This window comes from Manacus candei, unplaced genomic scaffold (assembly GCF_025592945.1).
Source record: "Manacus candei isolate 608988 ecotype Guabito, Panama unplaced genomic scaffold, ASM2559294v1 h1tg000047l, whole genome shotgun sequence".
NCBI classification, from domain to species: Eukaryota; Metazoa; Chordata; class Aves; order Passeriformes; family Pipridae; genus Manacus; species Manacus candei.
Window position 1 is genome coordinate 1311735 of NW_026138095.1, and position 17162 is coordinate 1328896.

The 17162-nt window shown below is 64.1% G+C and overlaps 1 protein-coding gene across 6 annotated transcripts in view; it reads left to right on the forward strand.

The window, feature by feature from the left end:
* The window catches only part of SDK2 (sidekick cell adhesion molecule 2), a 46377-nt gene that overhangs the window by 26589 nt on the left and 2626 nt on the right, over nucleotides 1-17162 (forward strand). The window contains exons 3-44 of one of the 6 annotated variants that reach the window (XR_007906281.1): nucleotides 84-190; nucleotides 1132-1279; nucleotides 2003-2136; nucleotides 3024-3135; nucleotides 3437-3627; nucleotides 3738-3821; nucleotides 3891-4085; nucleotides 4299-4415; nucleotides 4509-4676; nucleotides 4875-4977; nucleotides 5201-5377; nucleotides 5453-5589; nucleotides 5764-5911; nucleotides 5981-6121; nucleotides 6205-6386; nucleotides 6683-6798; nucleotides 7447-7642; nucleotides 7843-7941; nucleotides 8361-8552; nucleotides 8645-8766; nucleotides 8837-8946; nucleotides 9147-9297; nucleotides 9404-9641; nucleotides 9721-9836; nucleotides 10028-10217; nucleotides 10418-10516; nucleotides 10819-11013; nucleotides 11091-11292; nucleotides 11443-11546; nucleotides 11678-11748; nucleotides 11897-12032; nucleotides 12672-12728; nucleotides 12980-13081; nucleotides 13245-13360; nucleotides 13787-13973; nucleotides 14366-14503; nucleotides 14584-14745; nucleotides 14857-14982; nucleotides 15283-15447; nucleotides 15745-15880; nucleotides 16406-16631; nucleotides 16943-17056. Coding sequence is in view for 4 of the 6 variants with exons in the window: in XM_051797710.1 (XP_051653670.1) it covers nucleotides 84-190; nucleotides 1132-1279; nucleotides 2003-2136; nucleotides 3024-3135; nucleotides 3437-3627; nucleotides 3738-3821; nucleotides 3891-4085; nucleotides 4299-4415; nucleotides 4509-4676; nucleotides 4875-4977; nucleotides 5201-5377; nucleotides 5453-5589; nucleotides 5764-5911; nucleotides 5981-6121; nucleotides 6205-6386; nucleotides 6683-6798; nucleotides 7447-7642; nucleotides 7843-7941; nucleotides 8361-8552; nucleotides 8645-8766; nucleotides 8837-8946; nucleotides 9147-9297; nucleotides 9404-9641; nucleotides 9721-9836; nucleotides 10028-10217; nucleotides 10418-10516; nucleotides 10819-11013; nucleotides 11091-11292; nucleotides 11443-11546; nucleotides 11678-11748; nucleotides 11897-12032; nucleotides 12672-12728; nucleotides 12980-13081; nucleotides 13245-13360; nucleotides 13787-13973; nucleotides 14366-14503; nucleotides 14584-14745; nucleotides 14857-14982; nucleotides 15283-15447; nucleotides 15740-15880; nucleotides 16493-16631; nucleotides 16943-17069 (5941 nt within the window). In the remaining 2 variants the exon portion in view is untranslated. Of the gene's footprint in view, nucleotides 1-83; nucleotides 191-1131; nucleotides 1280-2002; nucleotides 2137-3023; nucleotides 3136-3436; nucleotides 3628-3737; nucleotides 3822-3890; nucleotides 4086-4298; nucleotides 4416-4508; nucleotides 4677-4874; nucleotides 4978-5200; nucleotides 5378-5452; nucleotides 5590-5763; nucleotides 5912-5980; nucleotides 6122-6204; nucleotides 6387-6682; nucleotides 6799-7446; nucleotides 7643-7842; nucleotides 7942-8360; nucleotides 8553-8644; nucleotides 8767-8836; nucleotides 8947-9146; nucleotides 9298-9403; nucleotides 9642-9720; nucleotides 9837-10027; nucleotides 10218-10417; nucleotides 10517-10818; nucleotides 11014-11090; nucleotides 11293-11442; nucleotides 11547-11677; nucleotides 11749-11896; nucleotides 12033-12671; nucleotides 12729-12979; nucleotides 13082-13244; nucleotides 13361-13786; nucleotides 13974-14365; nucleotides 14504-14583; nucleotides 14746-14856; nucleotides 14983-15282; nucleotides 15448-15739; nucleotides 15881-16405; nucleotides 16632-16942; nucleotides 17070-17162 lie in introns of those variants that run through there. The other 5 variants (XR_007906282.1, XM_051797710.1, XM_051797711.1 and 2 more) reach the window with 5 other exon arrangements.

Here is a 17162-nt window from a genome sequence, read left to right on the forward strand (position 1 = left end):
TGTAGGACCTGCAGCCTCTCCGGGGGGCTGTGCCGGTGCCGTGGATGTCCCCACACCGCTGAGGTGCCTCCTGTCTCCCGCAGGTACATGATCACCTCTCTGGACCGCACACACGCCGGATTCTACCGCTGCATCGTCCGCAACCGGATGGGAGCCCTGCTGCAGCGCCAGACTGAGGTGCAGGTGGCCTGTAAGTGACCGTCCTGCTCCGTGGGGACCAGATGGGGACACCCAGCTCCCGGCACTGTGGGACAGCTCTGGTGTTGGTGCAACTTATCACCAGCACATGTGAGCCTGGAGCATCCCTGGGGTGACACTGGCAGGAATGTCCAGAGATTTAAGGAGCAGATGAGAGTTCTGAGGCCTGGGATGGTGGCTCTCTCCCTCTCTGGCATCCCTTTCCTCTGGCTTGCCCCCGTCCCATCCCCTTAAACACCTCCTGAGGAGCAGTGACAAATCAGGAAGCTAATGAGAAATTAATAAGGCAGCTGTGCTAACAACTAATGATAATGGCAAAGTCGTTAAAAAAGGATTCTTTACATGTTTTTAATTACAGCAATTAAGGGAAGTCAATAAAAATCCCCTGCCCCCCCCCCCCATCTCCATGCCCTCTGCTTCCCTCTGTCTCCCTCAACTGCTGTGTGCTTCCAGCCTGGGAATGGTGGGGTGGGATGGAGGCAGCTGTGTCCCATCCTTGTCCATGGAGTCAAGGTCATGCTGGGATGCTCCCAGTGCTAGGTCATGGGTTGGGACATGGAGAGAGGCCAGGGAGCTGTGGGGCTGAGCCCTCCTTGCTGTGGCTGCACCCCCTGCTTGGTAGGGAACACACAGACAGGGGTCCCCTGTTGAGTGTGTGATGGGGCTGCACAGCTCCAGGTGCTGGAGGGATGATCCTGAGAAACAGACTGTGGGATCTGAGCCACCCCCCACCATCCCACACCGTGACCCAGGCAAGCTGCCCCAGCCAAGGAGAGGACAGAGAGCAGACCCCGGAGCAGCCCCCCTGCACCCGCTGGGGAGCCCCTCCCTGCAGCCTCCAGCCTTCTCCGCAGCCTGACCCAGAGCTGGATCCCCGGGCGCGTTCCCGGCCTCTCCCCAGCCCCTGACACGGTTCTCCCCCACGTTTTGCAGACATGGGGAGCTTCGAGGACAGCGAGACGCAGCAGAGCGTGTCCCACGGGGAGGCGGCCGTTATCCGCGCGCCCCGCATCGCCAGCTTCCCGCAGCCACAGGTCACCTGGTTCCGGGAGGGGCGGAAGATCTCCCCCAGCAGCCGCATGTGAGTACCCCTGGGGCCCCCCCAGTATCCCCCCCACACCCAGGGGGCTGCATTTCCCCTTGTCCCTGCACTAGGGATGTTTAACCAACGTCTCGAGCGCATCGTGCTAAAACCCCGGGACAGACTTGGTGACTAATGGCTGTTTGTCAGCAGAGAAATGAATTTTTTAATAAAAAATGAAAATAAGAGGGAGGAAGGCAGGCAAAAGGGTGTGATGGAGCCGAGCACGGCACACACACGTGTGCCAGGTGTCCCCGTGGGGCTGTGGCAGATCCTGGTGCTGCCGGAGCCTGGCACTGGCAGCCACAGCGTGCAGGAATTGAATTTGTAACCCCCATTATGCAGGAATTGAACTGGTCTCCTTTCGATTTGCAAAGCGGGATTGAGGAGATAAAACTCCTTTATCTCATATTTAATGGTAAAAAAATATATTCCCCAAAGCATTTTATGTTTCCAGTAGATTAGATCGTTCCATTAAATAAAAAAAAAAAAAAAAAGAAAAAAAAGAAAAGTCCTATGAATCTGCACCATCCCATGGGCTCTGCTTGGAATGGGGGGGCTTGGTTCCCCCCATCCTGGGGTTGGTGCCTGGGGCAGGTGGGAGGAAGGCTGGGGGGCCCATGTGGGTGTTCCCCAGGCAGGTGAGGGGCTGGGTGGGGATGAGGGTCCCAGCTGGCTGTGTCTCTGTCCCCGTTGGGTTCACATCCTCGTCTCCTCCCACAGAGCCATCACGCTGGAGAACACCCTGGTCATCCTGTCCACGGTGGCCCCGGACGCGGGACGTTACTACGTGCAGGCGGTGAATGACAAGAACGGGGACAACAAGACGAGCCAGCCCATCACCCTGACTGTGGCCAGTGAGTGTGGGGGGCACTGCCCCCCCAGCCCTGCCCACCCCCGGCCTGCCCCCACCACCACACCCTGCCTCCCCCCCAAATTTAATTTGCAGTAAATCTCCTCAGAGGCTCCAGCTTCTGCTGACACAACAGTTCAGCTGCCTCAGAATTTATTTAGGCACTCGGGGCTGAGCTGCAGGTGCTGGTGTGTCACAGGCAGAGCTCCCGCTCCTGCTCCAGCTGGATCTGGCCATGCCCTGGGAATGGGCTGTGGGATGGGGTGCTGCAGTGTCACCCCTGCCCTGTGTTCCCCTCTCTCACCCCCGGTGCTCCAGATCAGCCCCTTCCTGGGGGATACCCCTGTAGCCTCATCCTTCTAGTTCCCTTGGTCCTTCCACGACCCGTTTGGGTGGTGACAGCCCATCCCATGGGAGATGCCCCAAAGTGGCATCAGTCCTGTCAGACTCTCACCCACATCCCCTCCCACTGCTCCATGAGGGTTATCCCTCTCCGTGATGGGCTCTGACTGTCCCCCTTCCCCATTAATCTGTTTTCCCATCCCTCGGCGTCCCGGAGCGCCATAAACATCCCAGAGCCCATGTTTATGGATTCAGCTCTATCAGCAGCTTTCGAGCTGATCGTGTTTTTACAGCACCTACATGAGGGTTTTTTATTGGTGCCATCATTTTGCTTTATGTACTCCCTCCTCCCTGCCTGGTGGCCGTGCCGTGGGCTCCCATGGGGGGAGAGGGCTCAGGGAGAGCTGGCAAGGCACCCTGAGGGACCCTCGGTCCCTGCCACCTTTGTCTCATCCGTGCCAAGGATTTGGGTGCCTCCTCTGGGGGCTGGGGCACGCCAGGGTGGGCAGGGGGTGCTCATGGCTGTCCCTCTGGCCTCCTTCTCCCCAGATGTGGGTGGCCCAGCTGATCCCATCGCACCCACCATCATTGTCCCACCCAGGAACACCAGTGTGGTGGCTGGGACCTCGGAGGTGACCATGGAGTGTGTGGCAAATGCCAGGTGAATAGTGGGATGGGGATGGGAATGGGGATGGGGGATCTCCCTGTTGGCATTACCCAGCCCCAGGGCTGGGTGCCCCCAGGTCCCTTCCCACCAAGGTTTCTGGGGCACGCAGGATGGATGGCTGGGTGCTCCCAAGTCCCTTCCTACCACAACTCCTGGGTCCTACAGGGAGGTGTGGGGGGGCTGAGTGCCCCCAGGTTCTTTCCCACCACATCTCCCGAGTCCTGCGGGATGGAGGGAGATGGATGGCTCAGTGAGCGCTTGGGGCTGGGTCTTGACACACTCCTGGCCCCCCCAGGCCGCTGATCAAGCTGCACATCATCTGGAAGAAGGACGGGGTGCCCCTCTCCAGCGGGATCAGCGACTACAGCCGCCGGCTCACCATCCTGCACCCGGCGCTGGGCGACAGCGGCTACTACGAGTGCGAGGCTGTGCTGCGCAGCAGCAGCGTCCCCGCCGTGGCTGCAGGGGCCTTCCTGTCCGTCCTGGGTGAGCTCCTGCCCTGGGCTGAGCTGGGGAGGGACAGGTGGGTCACCGGGGTGGTCCAAGGACCCCGACTCTGCCCCAGCCCCCTGCCCATCACCACATTCCCTTGGCAGAGCCCCCGCAGTTCATCAAGGAGCCGGAGAGGCACATCACAGCCGAGATGGAGAAGGTGGTGGCCATCCCCTGCCAAGCCAAAGGTGAGCTGCTCCCCAGGCCCCTCCCTGTGCTGCTGTGACCCTGTGCCTGACGTGGCTCTACCCTTGCAGGTGTCCCCCCTCCCGAGATGGCCTGGTACAAGGACGCTGCCCTCATCCACCTGGAGAAGCTGACCCGCTTCCAGCTGCTGGAGGACGGCAGCCTGCAGATCAGCGGGCTGGTCCCCGACGACACCGGCATGTTCCAGTGCTTCGCCCGCAACGCAGCTGGAGAGGTGCAGACCACCACGTACCTGGCCGTGACCAGTAGGTGCCAGCCCCCCCCCAGCCTCTAGTCCAGGGTGCCCTGCCTTGGTAGTGGGTGGGATGTACCAGGGACCCCCTGGTTGAGGCTCAGGGACCCCGGGAAACTCCTGTGTGGACGGGATCCCTCCCTCACAATGCTCCTGGAGTGGCTCAGCTCCAGGCTCGGCACAGGGAAGGGCTGCAGGGGGGGCTGTGCATCTCTGTGCCCCGCAGGCATCGCCCCCAACATCACCCGGGGTCCCCAGGACAGCACGGTGATCGATGGCATGTCCGTCATCCTCAACTGCGAGACCTCGGGGGCTCCGCGCCCAGCCATCACCTGGCAGAAAGGTAAAGGGGCTGTGGGCAACCCACTGCCAGGCTCGGAGGCCACCAGGCTTGGCTGGTGGCCCTGGGGCTGACGGGGGTCCCCCGTGTCCCCAGGGGAGCGGGTCCTGGCCAGCGGCTCGGTGCAGCTCCCGCGGTTCACGCTGCTGGAGTCCGGCAGCCTCCTGCTGAGCCCCGCGCACCTCCCCGACGCCGGCACCTACACCTGCCTGGCCACCAACTCCCGCGGCGTGGACGAGGCCTCTGCTGACCTGGTGGTCTGGGGTAAGGGACTCCCCGGAGTGCCCGTGTCACCTGTGCTGTGGCAGCCGGGGTGGACCCTGCCCGGCTCCGTGGGCACGGTGTGGGATGGAGCTCTCTGGGACTGCCAAGGATGGGCACTGGTTTTTGGGGGTGTCCCTGCTGGTGCCACCCCTGCAGCCCTCTGGGCACTGCCAGTGGCTCATTCTGTTCCCCCCACAGCAAGGACACGTATCACCGACCCACCGCAGGACCAGAGTGTCATCAAGGGGACCAAGGCTGTCATGAGCTGTGGGGTCACCCATGACCCCAGCGTGGACGTCAGGTGAGTGTGATGGGGCTGGGAGGGTTGGGGGCTCCGGGCACGCCCAACCTGGCTGCTGTTACTGCTGTCTGTGTGCCTGGGAAGGGAGGTGGGGGTCCTCCATCCCAGCTCTGTGCTGGTGGTCCTGCAGTGCCACCTGGTGCCCTGCAGACAGGGAGCCCTGGTCCCCTCTCCTCTCTGGGGGGCTGCAGGGCACCAGCACAACTGGGTCCCCCCGGCACAGGTACGTCTGGGAGAAGGACGGGGCACCACTGGGCCCTGAGAGCGGCCCGCGGGTGCGGCTGGACGAGGTGGGCACCCTGCACATCTCCCAGACCTGGTCGGGTGACATCGGCACCTACACCTGCAAGGTGATCTCGGCCGGGGGCAACGACTCGCGCAGCGCCCACCTCCGTGTCCGGTGAGACCCCCCCTCCTCCCCGCCGGCACCCCACGCCCGGGGCTGTCCCCCTCCCTCCCTAACCCCCCTGTCCAGGCAGCTCCCCCACGCCCCCGAGAGCCCCGTGGCCGCCCTGAGCCCCCAGGAGAAACGGGCCATCAACCTCACCTGGGCCAAACCCTTCGACGGCAACAGCCCCCTGCTCCGCTACGTCGTGGAGGTCTCTGAGAACAGTAAGGGGCTGCTCCCACCCCCCGCCCTGCTGGCACTGGGGAAGGTCCACAGCACCACCCCAGTGCAGGGGATGCTCTGGGGAGCCTGGGGACCCCGGGACTCATCAGCTGGGCAGGGGACCCCAGCGTCCTGCAGGTCAGGTCCCCCACCCCGCTGCCCCTGTCCCCCCACAGACGCGCCCTGGACTGTACTGCTGGCCAGCGTGGACCCCGAGGTGACATCGGTGACCGTGCGGGGCTTGGTCCCCGCTCGCTCCTACCAGTTCCGCCTCTGCGCCGTGAACGACGTGGGCAGGGGGCAGTTCAGCAAGGACACGGAGAGGTGAGCCAGCTCTGGGGGTCCCAGAGGGGCTGGCAGCCCTTGGGTGCTCATCCCACCTCGTCCCTACAGGGTGTCCCTGCCCGAGGAGCCCCCCTCTGCACCCCCTCAGAACGTCATCGCCAGCGGCCGCACCAACCAGTCCATCATGATCCAGTGGCAGCCACCGCCCGAGAGCCACCAGAACGGTGTCCTCAAGGGCTACATCATCCGGTAGGTGCCGGGGGGGGAGCCCGGGGATCCCACCCCTGGTGTTGGTGGGGCCACTGGCAGCTCTGATGGCACCTGGTCACCAGGTACTGCCTGGCCGGGCTGCCCGTGGGGTACCAGTTCAAGAACATCACCAACGCTGAGGTCAACAACCTGCTCCTGGAGGACCTCATCATCTGGACCAACTACGAGATCGAGGTGGCTGCGTACAACAGCGCCGGCCTGGGGGTCTACAGCATGAAGGTGACCGAGTGGACCCTGCAGGGAGGTAGGCAGGGATGGGCAGGAGTGGGCAGGGACGGGCAGGGACAGGCAGGGACAAGCAGGGGTGGGCAGGGGTTTGGTGGGCACCCCGATAGCAACAGGTCGTGCCATTGGGGTGATGGGGATGGGTGGCAGGATGTGAGGGTCCCAGGGAGACTGGGATGTGCTGGGGATAGGTGACCAGGGGCTACAGAGCCCAGCCGGGGCCATCACCCTGAGGTCCTGGGGGGCTGTCACCCAGATGATGAGGAGGACCTTGTGGAGCTTGAAGCCATTCTGAGCTGTCCCTTCATCCCACAGTCCCCACGGTGCCCCCAGGGAATGTGCAGGCCGAGGCCACCAACTCCACCACCATCCGCTTCACCTGGAACCCCCCTAGCCCCCAGTTCATCAACGGCATCAACCAGGGGTACAAGGTGAGGGGCAATTCCCGTAGTCCCCCCAAAATTGGGGCAGCTGGGAGGGGAAAGCTCCTTGGTCAACCTTCACAAACTGTCTTGGCTCCTCCTTGCCAAAATCCTGGATTTTAATTGGATATGTCCCGACTGTTAAAATAATATTTACTGTTATTTAACACTTGCATGGGCTCGGAGTCTCCCATGCTCTGCAATTAATTCCACATTGCAATTAATTCAAATTTACATTAATGAAATTGAATTAAAACATTAAACTTGTGTCTTAATCCACTCCGAAGAAGTTCGGGAATTTAATTGCCGCTGGATGAGATAAGCAGCGTGAGCAGGATATTTAACATTCTTATTAAATGCCACTTAGTATTTTTGATTAGTACTTTTAGGGCCTAATTAGTGTTTAATGAAGTTGCTACAGGCTATCTCGCACAATACCAATTAAATGCCCAAACATCCCTCCTGGATGCGGGCGATCCCGCGCCGTTATCGACGGAGTTAATCACAGCGCACGCTCCGTGAGAGGCATCTCATTGATATTTCATCAACTCTGAATTAACGCAGGGAGGCCAGGGGGGGATGCCCCGAGGATGGTGTTTGTGGTACGGGTGTGTGTGCAGAGGCAGCACCCTCACCCCGGCTCCTTCCTCCCCGCAGCTCATCGCGTGGGAGCCGGAGCACGAGGAGGAGGCGACGGTGGTGACGGTGCGGCCCAACTTCCAGGACAGCGTGCACGTGGGATACGTGGCGGGGCTGCGGAAGTTCGCCGAGTACTTCACCTCGGTGCTGTGCTTCACCACGCCGGGGGACGGCCCGCGCAGCCCCCCCCAGCTGGTGCGCACCCACGAGGACGGTACGGGCGGGCGCTGCGTTCCCGCGGGACGGACCCTGCCCACCCTCGGGGCGCCCCCGGGGAGGGGGGAGCGGCCCCCACCCACACGGGCCACTGGGTCCCACTGCCAGGCCCCGGGAAGCCCCGTCCAAGGGCAGCCCCCTCCATGCTCGCTCCTTGTGGGGGTCCCATGGATGCTGAGCCTGGGTGTCTTTGGGCAGTGCCTGGCCCCGTGGGGCACCTCAGCTTCAGTGACATCCTGGACACATCCCTGAAGGTCAGCTGGCAGGAGCCGCTGGAGAAGAATGGAATCCTGACAGGTAAGGGAGCACCAGCAGGTACTGACTCCTGCATCAGTTGCCTTCCCACTCTGTAGCATCTCTCCTTGGTCCCCTTCCCACCCCACAGCATCTCCCCTTTATCCTCTTCCCATTCCACAGCATCTTCCCCTAGTCCCCTTCTTACCTTGGTCCTCTTCGTACCCTGTAACATCTTCCCCCAATCCTATTCTCACCCCACAGCATCTCCCCTTTGTCCTGTTCCCACCCCACAGCACCTCCCCCTGTTCCCATTCCCACCCCACAGCATCTCCCCTTTGTCCTGTTCCCACCCCACAGCACCTCCCCCTGTTCCCATTCCCACCCCACAGCATCTCCCCCGTGTTCTCCGCCCACCCCTGGCCCCGCTCAGCCCCTCGGGGTGGGCAGTGCAGGGGGCTGACCCAGGGGGTGCATTCCAGGCTACCGGATCTCGTGGGAGGAGTACAACCGCACCAACACGCGGGTGACCCACTACCTGCCCAACGTGACCCTGGAGTACCGCGTCACCGGCCTCACCGCCCTCACCACCTACACCATCGAGGTGGCCGCCATGACCTCCAAGGGCCAGGGCCAGGTCTCCTCCTCCACCATCTCCTCAGGGGTCCCCCCAGGTGAGGTCGGCGGCGCGGGGATGCCGGGGGGGCTGTGGGTGGTGTTGGGGGAGTGAGCAGCCAGTGCCACCCATCCCACCCTGTCCCCACAGAGCTCCCCGGTGCCCCCACCAACCTGGGCATCTCCAACATCGGGCCCCGCTCTGTCACCATCCAGTTTCGCCCGGGCTACGATGGCAAAACCTCCATCTCCCGCTGGCAGGTGGAGGCACAGGTAACGGGGGGCTCAGCAAGGGGGAGCGAGGGGGTGTTGGGGGGCAGCTCACCTCACTCCCATCCCACAGGTGGGCCAGAATGGCGAGGCTGAAGAGTGGGGGCTTGTCCACCAGCTGGCCAACGAGCCCGACACCCGCTCCATGGAGGTGCCCAACCTGAAGCCCTACACCTACTACAGGCAAGTGGCCAGGGCGGGGCTGGGGTGTCATCCCTGGGGGAACAGAGCCTTCTCACCCTCTGCTGTGACCCCCCTCGGTGTCTTCTCTAAGGGACCAGAGCCCTCTTGTTCCCCACCATGAACCCCCTCAGTGTCTTCCCCGGGGCACCAGAGCTCTCTCAGCCCCCACCATGACCCCTCTCTCCTCTCTCCTCTCTCAGTTTCCGCATGCGGCAGGTGAACATCGTGGGCACCAGCCCCCCCAGCCTGCCCTCCCGGAGGATCCAGACCCTCCAAGCCCCCCCTGACATGGCACCTGCCAACGTCACCCTGAGGACAGCCAGTGAGACCAGCCTGTGGCTGCGCTGGATGGTGAGTGGGGTCTGTGCCCTACGGGCATGGGGCTCACAGGGACTGGAGGGGGATGGAGGTGGGATAGCTGTGGGACATCAGGAGTGATGGTGTGTGTCTCTGCCAGCCCCTCCTGGAGCAGGAGTACAACGGGAACCCCGACTCCGTGGGGTACAAGATCCGGTACGCGCGCGCGGACGGGCGAGGGCAGCCGGCGGTGCACGTGATCCGCGACCGCGTGGAGCGGGAGTTCACCATCGAGGACCTGGAGGAGTGGACCGAGTACCGGGTGCAGGTCCAAGCCTTCAACGCCATCGGAGCGGGGCCCTGGAGCCGCTTGGTGCTGGGACGCACCCGGGAGTCAGGTACCGCTGCCCACCCCGTGGCACTGGGCAGCCACCCCGGCCAATCCGGCCACTGACCCTCTCTGTGACCCCCCTGCAGTGCCCTCCTCCGGCCCCAGCAACGTGTCAGCACTGGCCACCTCCTCCAGCAGCTTGATGGTCCGATGGAGCGACATTCCCGAGGCCGACTGCAACGGCCTCATCCTGGGCTACAAGGTGAGCTCCTGTCTGCAGCCCTGCCCATCCCCTGCCTGTGCCCTGCAGCCTCATCCACAACCTTGGGGAGCATGGCTTTCCCTGGGGGGAATCACCCTGCACACTGCCGGGTCCCCAGTTGTGCCACCCTGCCGAGCTGGTGCCCACGGGTGCCAGCCTTGCCTGGCCGTGTCACGCGGGGTCTGTTGCAGGTGATGTACAAGGAGAAGGGCTCGGAGGGCCGTGCCCAGTTCTGGCTGGCGGAGGGCAATGCCTCCCACAGTGCCCAGCTGACCGGGCTGGGCAAGTACACGCTGTACGAGATCCGCGTGCTGGCCTTCACCAGGATCGGCGACGGCACGCCCAGCCGGCCCCCCGTCCTCGAGCGCACCCTGGATGACGGTGGGTGACAGCACCTGGGTGGGCTCGGGGGTCCCTGGGTGCCTAAGGTCATCCCATCCTATCCCATCCCGTCCCTGTACCTTGGGGTGATCCCTCTCCCCCTGACCAGGACACCCAGGGCTCCCATTCCCAGGAGATGGGATCTGGCACTTTGCCCACACTCGTGAGCTCCCTGGTGAACCCCATCTCTCCCCCTCCAGTGCCCGGGCCCCCTGTGGGGATCCTCTTCCCCGAAGTGAGGACCACCTTGGTGCGGCTGGTCTGGCAGCCACCCGCAGCACCCAACGGCGTCATCCTGGGTAGGTGGGGAGCCATCTCTGTCATACCATGCTGGGATGTTCTGCAGAGGGGTTCAGAGGTCCTGTGGGAGCAGGAATCAGTGTGGGGAGGCAGAGACCAGCTCCCTGGGATCCCCTGAGCATCTCGGAGCCCTCAGGTCCGGAGTTCCCCACTTGGATGCCAGTCCCTGGGTGGGTGTGAGGGAGCCAAACCCCCAGTGCTGTCCCTGTGCGCGGGTTGGCATGGAGGGGGCGGCACACACGGAGGTGGCCCAGGCTGGTGTCCCCTCCCCAGCCCCACCATCCCTCTCCCTTACCCTCAGCCTACCAGGTCACCCACCGCCTCAACACCACGGCGGTGAACGCGGCGGCCGTGGAGGTGCTGGAGGCGAGTGCCCGGCAGTTCACAGCCACCGGGCTCCAGCCCGAGGCCACGTACCTGTTCCGCGTCGCGGCGCAGACCCGCAAGGGCTGGGGGGAGGCGGCCGAGGCCCTGGTGGTCACCACCGAGAAGAGAGGTAACGCTGGGGGGTGCGGCCCGGGGCGGGGGGCTGTGTGTGCCCATGCAGTGCTCCCAGCCCTCTGCCTCCCCCAGCCCGCCCGCAGCCCCCCGGGAAGCCGCTGGCACAGCAGGAGGAGGTGCGGGCGCGCAGTGTGCTGCTCTCCTGGGAGCCGGGCAGCGACGGGCTCTCCCCCGTGCGCTACTACACCGTGCAGAGCAGGGAGCTGCCCGACGGAGAGTGGGCTCTGCACTCCACCGCCGTCAGCCACAACGCCACCGCCTTCGTCGTGGACCGGTGAGGGGGCTGGGGGTGACGGGGAGCTGGGGAGAGGATGGGGGATGCTTTGGGTAGTTTCCCCATCTGATGAGAAGTGCTGGCCTTGTGGACTGGCTCAGGGGGTCACCTGCTGGCTTCACTGTCCCCATCCCGCTCTGCTCCCCCCAGGCTGAAGCCCTTCACCTCGTACAAGTTCCGCGTGAAGGCGACGAACGACATCGGGGACAGCGAGTACAGCGAGGAGTCGGAGTCGCTCACCACCCTGCAGGCGGGTCAGCACAGGCTGCACCTCCTGGGGCAGGGAGAGGGGGTGCCCCGCTGCCCACGGAATTCCTCCTGTGCCCAGGGCATCCCCCCTGCCCTGGGCATCTCTGGAGCCTCACCACCCTGTTCTCTCCCACAGCCCCTGAGGAAGCTCCCACCATCCTCTCCATCACCCCGCACACCACCACATCGGTGCTCATCCGCTGGCAGGTGCTGTCCCCTCTGCCTCACGGGGTGTCACGGGATTGGCCTCCTGGCCCCTTGGGAGGTGGCACTGAGGCGTTCTGGGGACAGCCACCTCGGGGTGCTGGCAGCCCTGGGTCAGAGCAGCCCCTCACTGTCCTCCCTCCCCGTGCAGCCCCCGGCCGAGGACAAGATCAACGGGATCCTGCTGGGGTTCCGGCTGCGGTACCGGGAGCTGGTGTACGACAGCCTGCGCGGCTTCACCCTGCGCGGCATCGGCAACCCCAGTGCCACGTGGGCCGAGCTCACCCGTGAGTGCCCATGGCCCCCCAACCCTGGGGACGGGGGCTGGGGGTGACCCAGGGGTGGCAGGCAGGGGATGGGACAGTGCAGCTTCCTGTGCACCCCGGCCTCTCCTGGGTACCAGGGTCAGGCTGTGCCCCTTGGAGTTGTCACCGGGTCCCTGGTGCCACCAGGTCCGTGGTCTCTAACATGCTTGTGTGCTGTCACTGGCTCTGTCCCACTGTGCACAGCCCCCGTGTCCCTGTAGCTCAGGTGTCTGTACCTAACATGGGGGTCTGTGTGATGTCCTGCTGTCTGTCTGGGTGTGCTGCTGTCCTCAGCCCCCACAGGGAACACGGTCACATCCACTCTGGGGACAGCAGGGACATGGGTGACAAGGGCAGTGCCTGAGACAGGACCTTGCCCTGTCCCCTGTGGAGACCCCCATGCCCAGACCCAGCTTGTGCCACTCAGGAGATGGGGCTGGAGGATGGAAAGGCTCCTCAGTGCTGTGACAGCCCTGCTGGCACCTGGGGGTGATGACAGGGCCCTTGCAGAGGACTCCTGGCCCATCCTGGGGGGTGGTCATGCTGTGGTGGGCGCTGGGAGGTGGGGGCCCCCCCGTGCCGTGTGTGGGACTAACCTGCTCTCCTGCCTGTGTTGTCCAGCCGTCTACGCCGTGCACAACCTCAGCGAGGTGTCCCTCACCCAGTACGAGCTGGACAGTAAGTCACCACTCCCCTGTGTCCCCCCGTGTCCTCCCCACTGCCACCCTTGTGTGTCCCTCCCCTCCGTCTGCCTGCACTGCGGGATGGACTGGGGCACCCAGGGACCCCTCTGCCTGTCTGCTCCGGTTGCTCCTTGGGGACAACCCCTCTTCCCCAGCGAGGGGGGCTCTGCCGGGTCCCCTGGGGGTAGCAGGACCCCCCCACCACCACAGAGAGGGCCTTACTCACCCCTTGTCCCTTTCCCCCAGACCTGAGCAAGCACCGGCGCTACGAGATCCGCATGAGCGTGTACAATGCCGTGGGAGAGGGGCCCCCCAGCCCCCCCCAGGAGGTGTTTGTGGGGGAAGCAGGTGAGTCCCTGTGGGGATGCCCATGGCCGGGGGCTGTGGGGAGGGAGCTCTGCTGCCCTGGTACCCCACACTGCCCAGCGAGGCAGTGCACCCCCCACGTCAGTGTTGGGGTTCCCCTCCCTGGTCCCGGCTGGGCGGTGACATCTCCCCTCCCTCACTGCAGTGCCCACCGGAGCGCCCCAGAACGTGGCTGTGCAGGCGACCACGGCCACCCAGCTGGATGTCACCTGGGAACCGCCACCCGTGGAGAGCCAGAACGGGGACATACAGGGCTACAAGGTACCTCCTGGCAGCCAGGAGGGGCTCGGGGACACGGGGGGCTCTGGGGAGCTGCTGCGTTCCTGGCGGGCTCGGGGTGTCCTGGGAAAAGCTGGGAGGTGCTTGAGTCTTGGGAAGGGATTCTGGGAAGATGCTGGAAGATAGATGCTGGGTATCCCGAGGAGATCCCGGGTGTCCCATCCCGGTGCCGAGCGGCGGCGGGGCGGCAGGTGGCGCCGTCGGCCGTGGAATGTGGCCGGGATGCACCGGGATACATCGGGATGCAGCCGGGATGTGTCGGGATGCAGCCGCGATGATGCATCGGGTTGCTGCCGGCTTGCAGGGCTCTGTGGGGTGTTTGGGCACAGCAAAGGGCTCGGGGAAGGCGAGGTGGGTTGGATCCATGCGTGACCCAGGTCTCCATGCCCTCTCCTGCCGCTCCTGCAGATCCACTTCTGGGAGGCGCAGCGGCAGAACGAGAGCGCGCGGGTGAAGACCCTTTTCCTGCCCGAGAACGGGGTGAAGCTGAAGAACCTGACGGGCTACACCTCGTACTGGGTCAGCGTCGCCGCCTTCAACGCCGCGGGAGACGGGCCCCGCAGCCCCCCCGTGAAGGCACGGACACAGCAGGCAGGTGGGGCCCGTGGCACAGCCCCCCCAGGCTCCGTGGGGAGCTGTCTCCATGGGCGGGTGTCTCCATGGGTCCGACTCCAGGGATTCCCCTTCATCCCAGCTGCACCCCAGCTCCTGCAATCCCGAGCAGAGCGGCCCTGGGCTCACCCTGGAGGGCTTGTGGGTTGGGGGCACGCGGAGATGGAGGTTTAAGCTGAGTTTTGAGAAGGATGAAGGTCTGGGGAAGAGAGACAAGCTCTCAGTCCCCCATGGAAATGGTTGCAGAGGGGATGGGGCACAGAGGGGTGTGAGTTGATTGCCACCGTTAGGGTGGAGGCAGGGAGAGGGGCTGGCTTGAGCTGGGAGTGTCCCCTGGGAGCTCTGAGCTGGCCCTGCTGCTCTACCCCCTCACAGCCCCCAGTGCCCCCGGGTCCATCCGGTTCAGCGAGCTGACCACCACGTCTGTGAACGTGTCCTGGGAGCCACCACCGCTGCCCAACGGCGTCCTCGAGGGCTACAGGCTGGTCTATGAGCCCTGCACACCCGTGGATGGTGAGGGCTTGGCTGGGCTGTGCTCGGGGGGCAGCTGGGAGGAATCTGGGGGGGACCCAGCTCAGCCTCCGTCCCCACAGGTGTCAGCAAGATCGTGACAGTGGACGTGAAGGGGAACAGCCCCCTGTGGATGAAGGTGAAGGACCTGGCCGAGGGGGTCACGTACCGGTTCCGAATCCGGGCCAAAACCTTTGCCTACGGGCCGGACGTTGAGGCAAACATCACCACGGGGCCTGGGGAAGGTACGGGGGACGTGGGGGGGATGTGGTGGAGTCAGGGGGAGATGTGGTGGGGACTGGCATAGCTGTGTGCCAGTTCGTGGCCCCTCCCTCAGCTCTGCTCTGGGTCCCCAGGTGCCCCCGGCCCCCCCGGTGAGCCCTTCATCTCCCGCTATGGCTCAGCCATCACCATCCACTGGTCGAGCGGGGACCCCGGCCAAGGGCCCATCACCAGATACGTCATCGAGGCCCGTCCCTCAGGTACTGAGCTCCTCTCGTCCACACCTCGATACCAGACGTGCCCTGGGGTCAGGAGAGAGGGAAACTGTGGCAGGGAGTGCTGACCTGTCCCAGGCCACCTGACAGGCTGGGTTGGGGATTAGGACCCAGTGTCTGTGGGTTGACCATGTGCTGATCTGTGAGGAAAACACTGTGGAGCGGGGCTGGTGGAAAGGGCAGCACCCAGAGGGCACACGGTCCTGGATGCAGGCACATCAGCCCCTCTCCCTGGGGTGTCCTGCAGAACCAGCCCTTCCCTCCCAGCCCCCTTCTCTCTTCCAGACGAGGGGCTCTGGGACATCCTCATCAAAGACATCCCCAAGGAGGTGACCTCCTACACCTTCAGCATGGACATCCTCAAGCAGGGGGTCAGCTACGACTTCCGTGTCATCGCCGTGAATGACTATGGCTACGGGACCCCCAGCACTCCCTCCCCCTCCGTGTCAGGTGGGCAGCACGTGGGTGTCCTGGGGAGTTGCTGTCCCCCCTGTGCCAGAGGGAGGGCCCTGGTGTTGTTCTGTTCTCATGGCCATCACTGAAAGCCATCCCCTGGCTCCTACAGAGTCCCAAATTCCACTGTCAGCACTCCCATTCCAAAGCTCCCTGTTATCCCCTTACCACGTGCATCCAGGTCTTATAAAATTCCCCAAGGGACCCCGTGCCCTGCAGTAGGGTCTGTGCATCCAGACTAGTTGTCCCCCACGCCTATCCCCCTCTGACCCTCCCTGCTGTGCCCCAGCCCAGAAAACCAACCCATTCTACGAGGAGTGGTGGTTCCTGGTGGTCATTGCCCTGGTGGGGCTCATCTTCATCCTCCTCCTTGTCTTCGTGCTCATCATCCGTGGGCAGAGCAAGAAGTACTCCAAGAAGTCAGACTCAGGTGAGTGTGGGAGTGTGCTGGGTGGTGACAGGACCCTCCAAGTGCCAGCCCTGATCCCATGGGAGCCTCCTGGGGGTCTCCCTGCCTGCCTCTGGGGTCTGAGTGGAGCGGTGGGAGCCTCCCTTCCTGCCTGCCTTGGGAACAGCTGCCCCAGGGAGCCAGTGACACATGATAAGGATGCTGTGGCCTTCCCAGAGCACACTGGGAGCTAAAGATTAAATAACTGACTTGTCCCACAGTCAGCTGCAGAGGCAGGGCAGCCCGGGGGCTTGCAGAGGTCACTGGGATTAGCCAAACACAGCTCTGTTTTCTTAGCTCTATCAAGGGCTCAAATTGTGGGGAAAATCCAGACCTCCTCGCTAAGCAAACAGCCCCAGAGCTGGGAGCTGCAGGCACTGGGGCAGCTCGGGGGGCTGAGCCAGGTCAGGCAGGCTGGGCATGGCCCATGGCACTGAGCACAGGGCTGGCACCTCCTGGCTGTGGTCACTCTGGAGCCAGCACAATTCCTTCTGGACCGTTCTCCAGCCCCCCTGTGCAGGGTCCAGACCCGCCCTGTGCTGTGCTGTGCTGCCTGGGGAGGGTCTGGGAGAGGCTGAGCATCCCATCCCCCAGGGAACAGCTCCAAGGCGACCGCCCTGAGCCACGGGGAGATGGTGAGCCTGGATGAGGGCAGCTTCCCTGCCCTGGAGCTCAACAACCGGCGCCTCTCCGTCAAGAACTCCTTCTGCCGGAAGAACGGCATCTACACCCGGTAGGGACCCCCCACCACAGCCCCCTCCCCACACAGGGGGACTGTTTCACTCATCGTGTCCATTCCTGCTCCATCGTGGGATGGGCACAGGGCTGGGACCCCCGGGGGTGACCCTGTTCTGCCCCATGGCCCCTGAAAAGCTGGGACTCCCTGAGCCCCTGTGGATCATGGGATCAGGGGTTTTTGGGGGGAATTGGCCAACCAGCTTAGGGATGGTCCCTGAGCCTGCCCTGGGAGTCGGCTGGAGTTGTCCCCAGGTGGCACAGCCCCGAGGGGAGGGGACACACGCTGACCCCCTGCCTGTCCCCGAGGTCCCCACCCCGGCCCAGCCCCGGCAGCCTCCACTACTCGGACGAGGATGTGACCAAGTACAACGACCTGATCCCCGCCGAGAGCAGCAGCCTCACCGAGAAACCCTCTGAGGTCTCCGACTCCCAGGTGACCACCCGGGGCTGCACGTGGGGATCCACTGGGGCAGGATGGAGGGTGCTGGGAGCCCTCCCTGGGCATCAGCCCTGCGCTCTGCCTGCC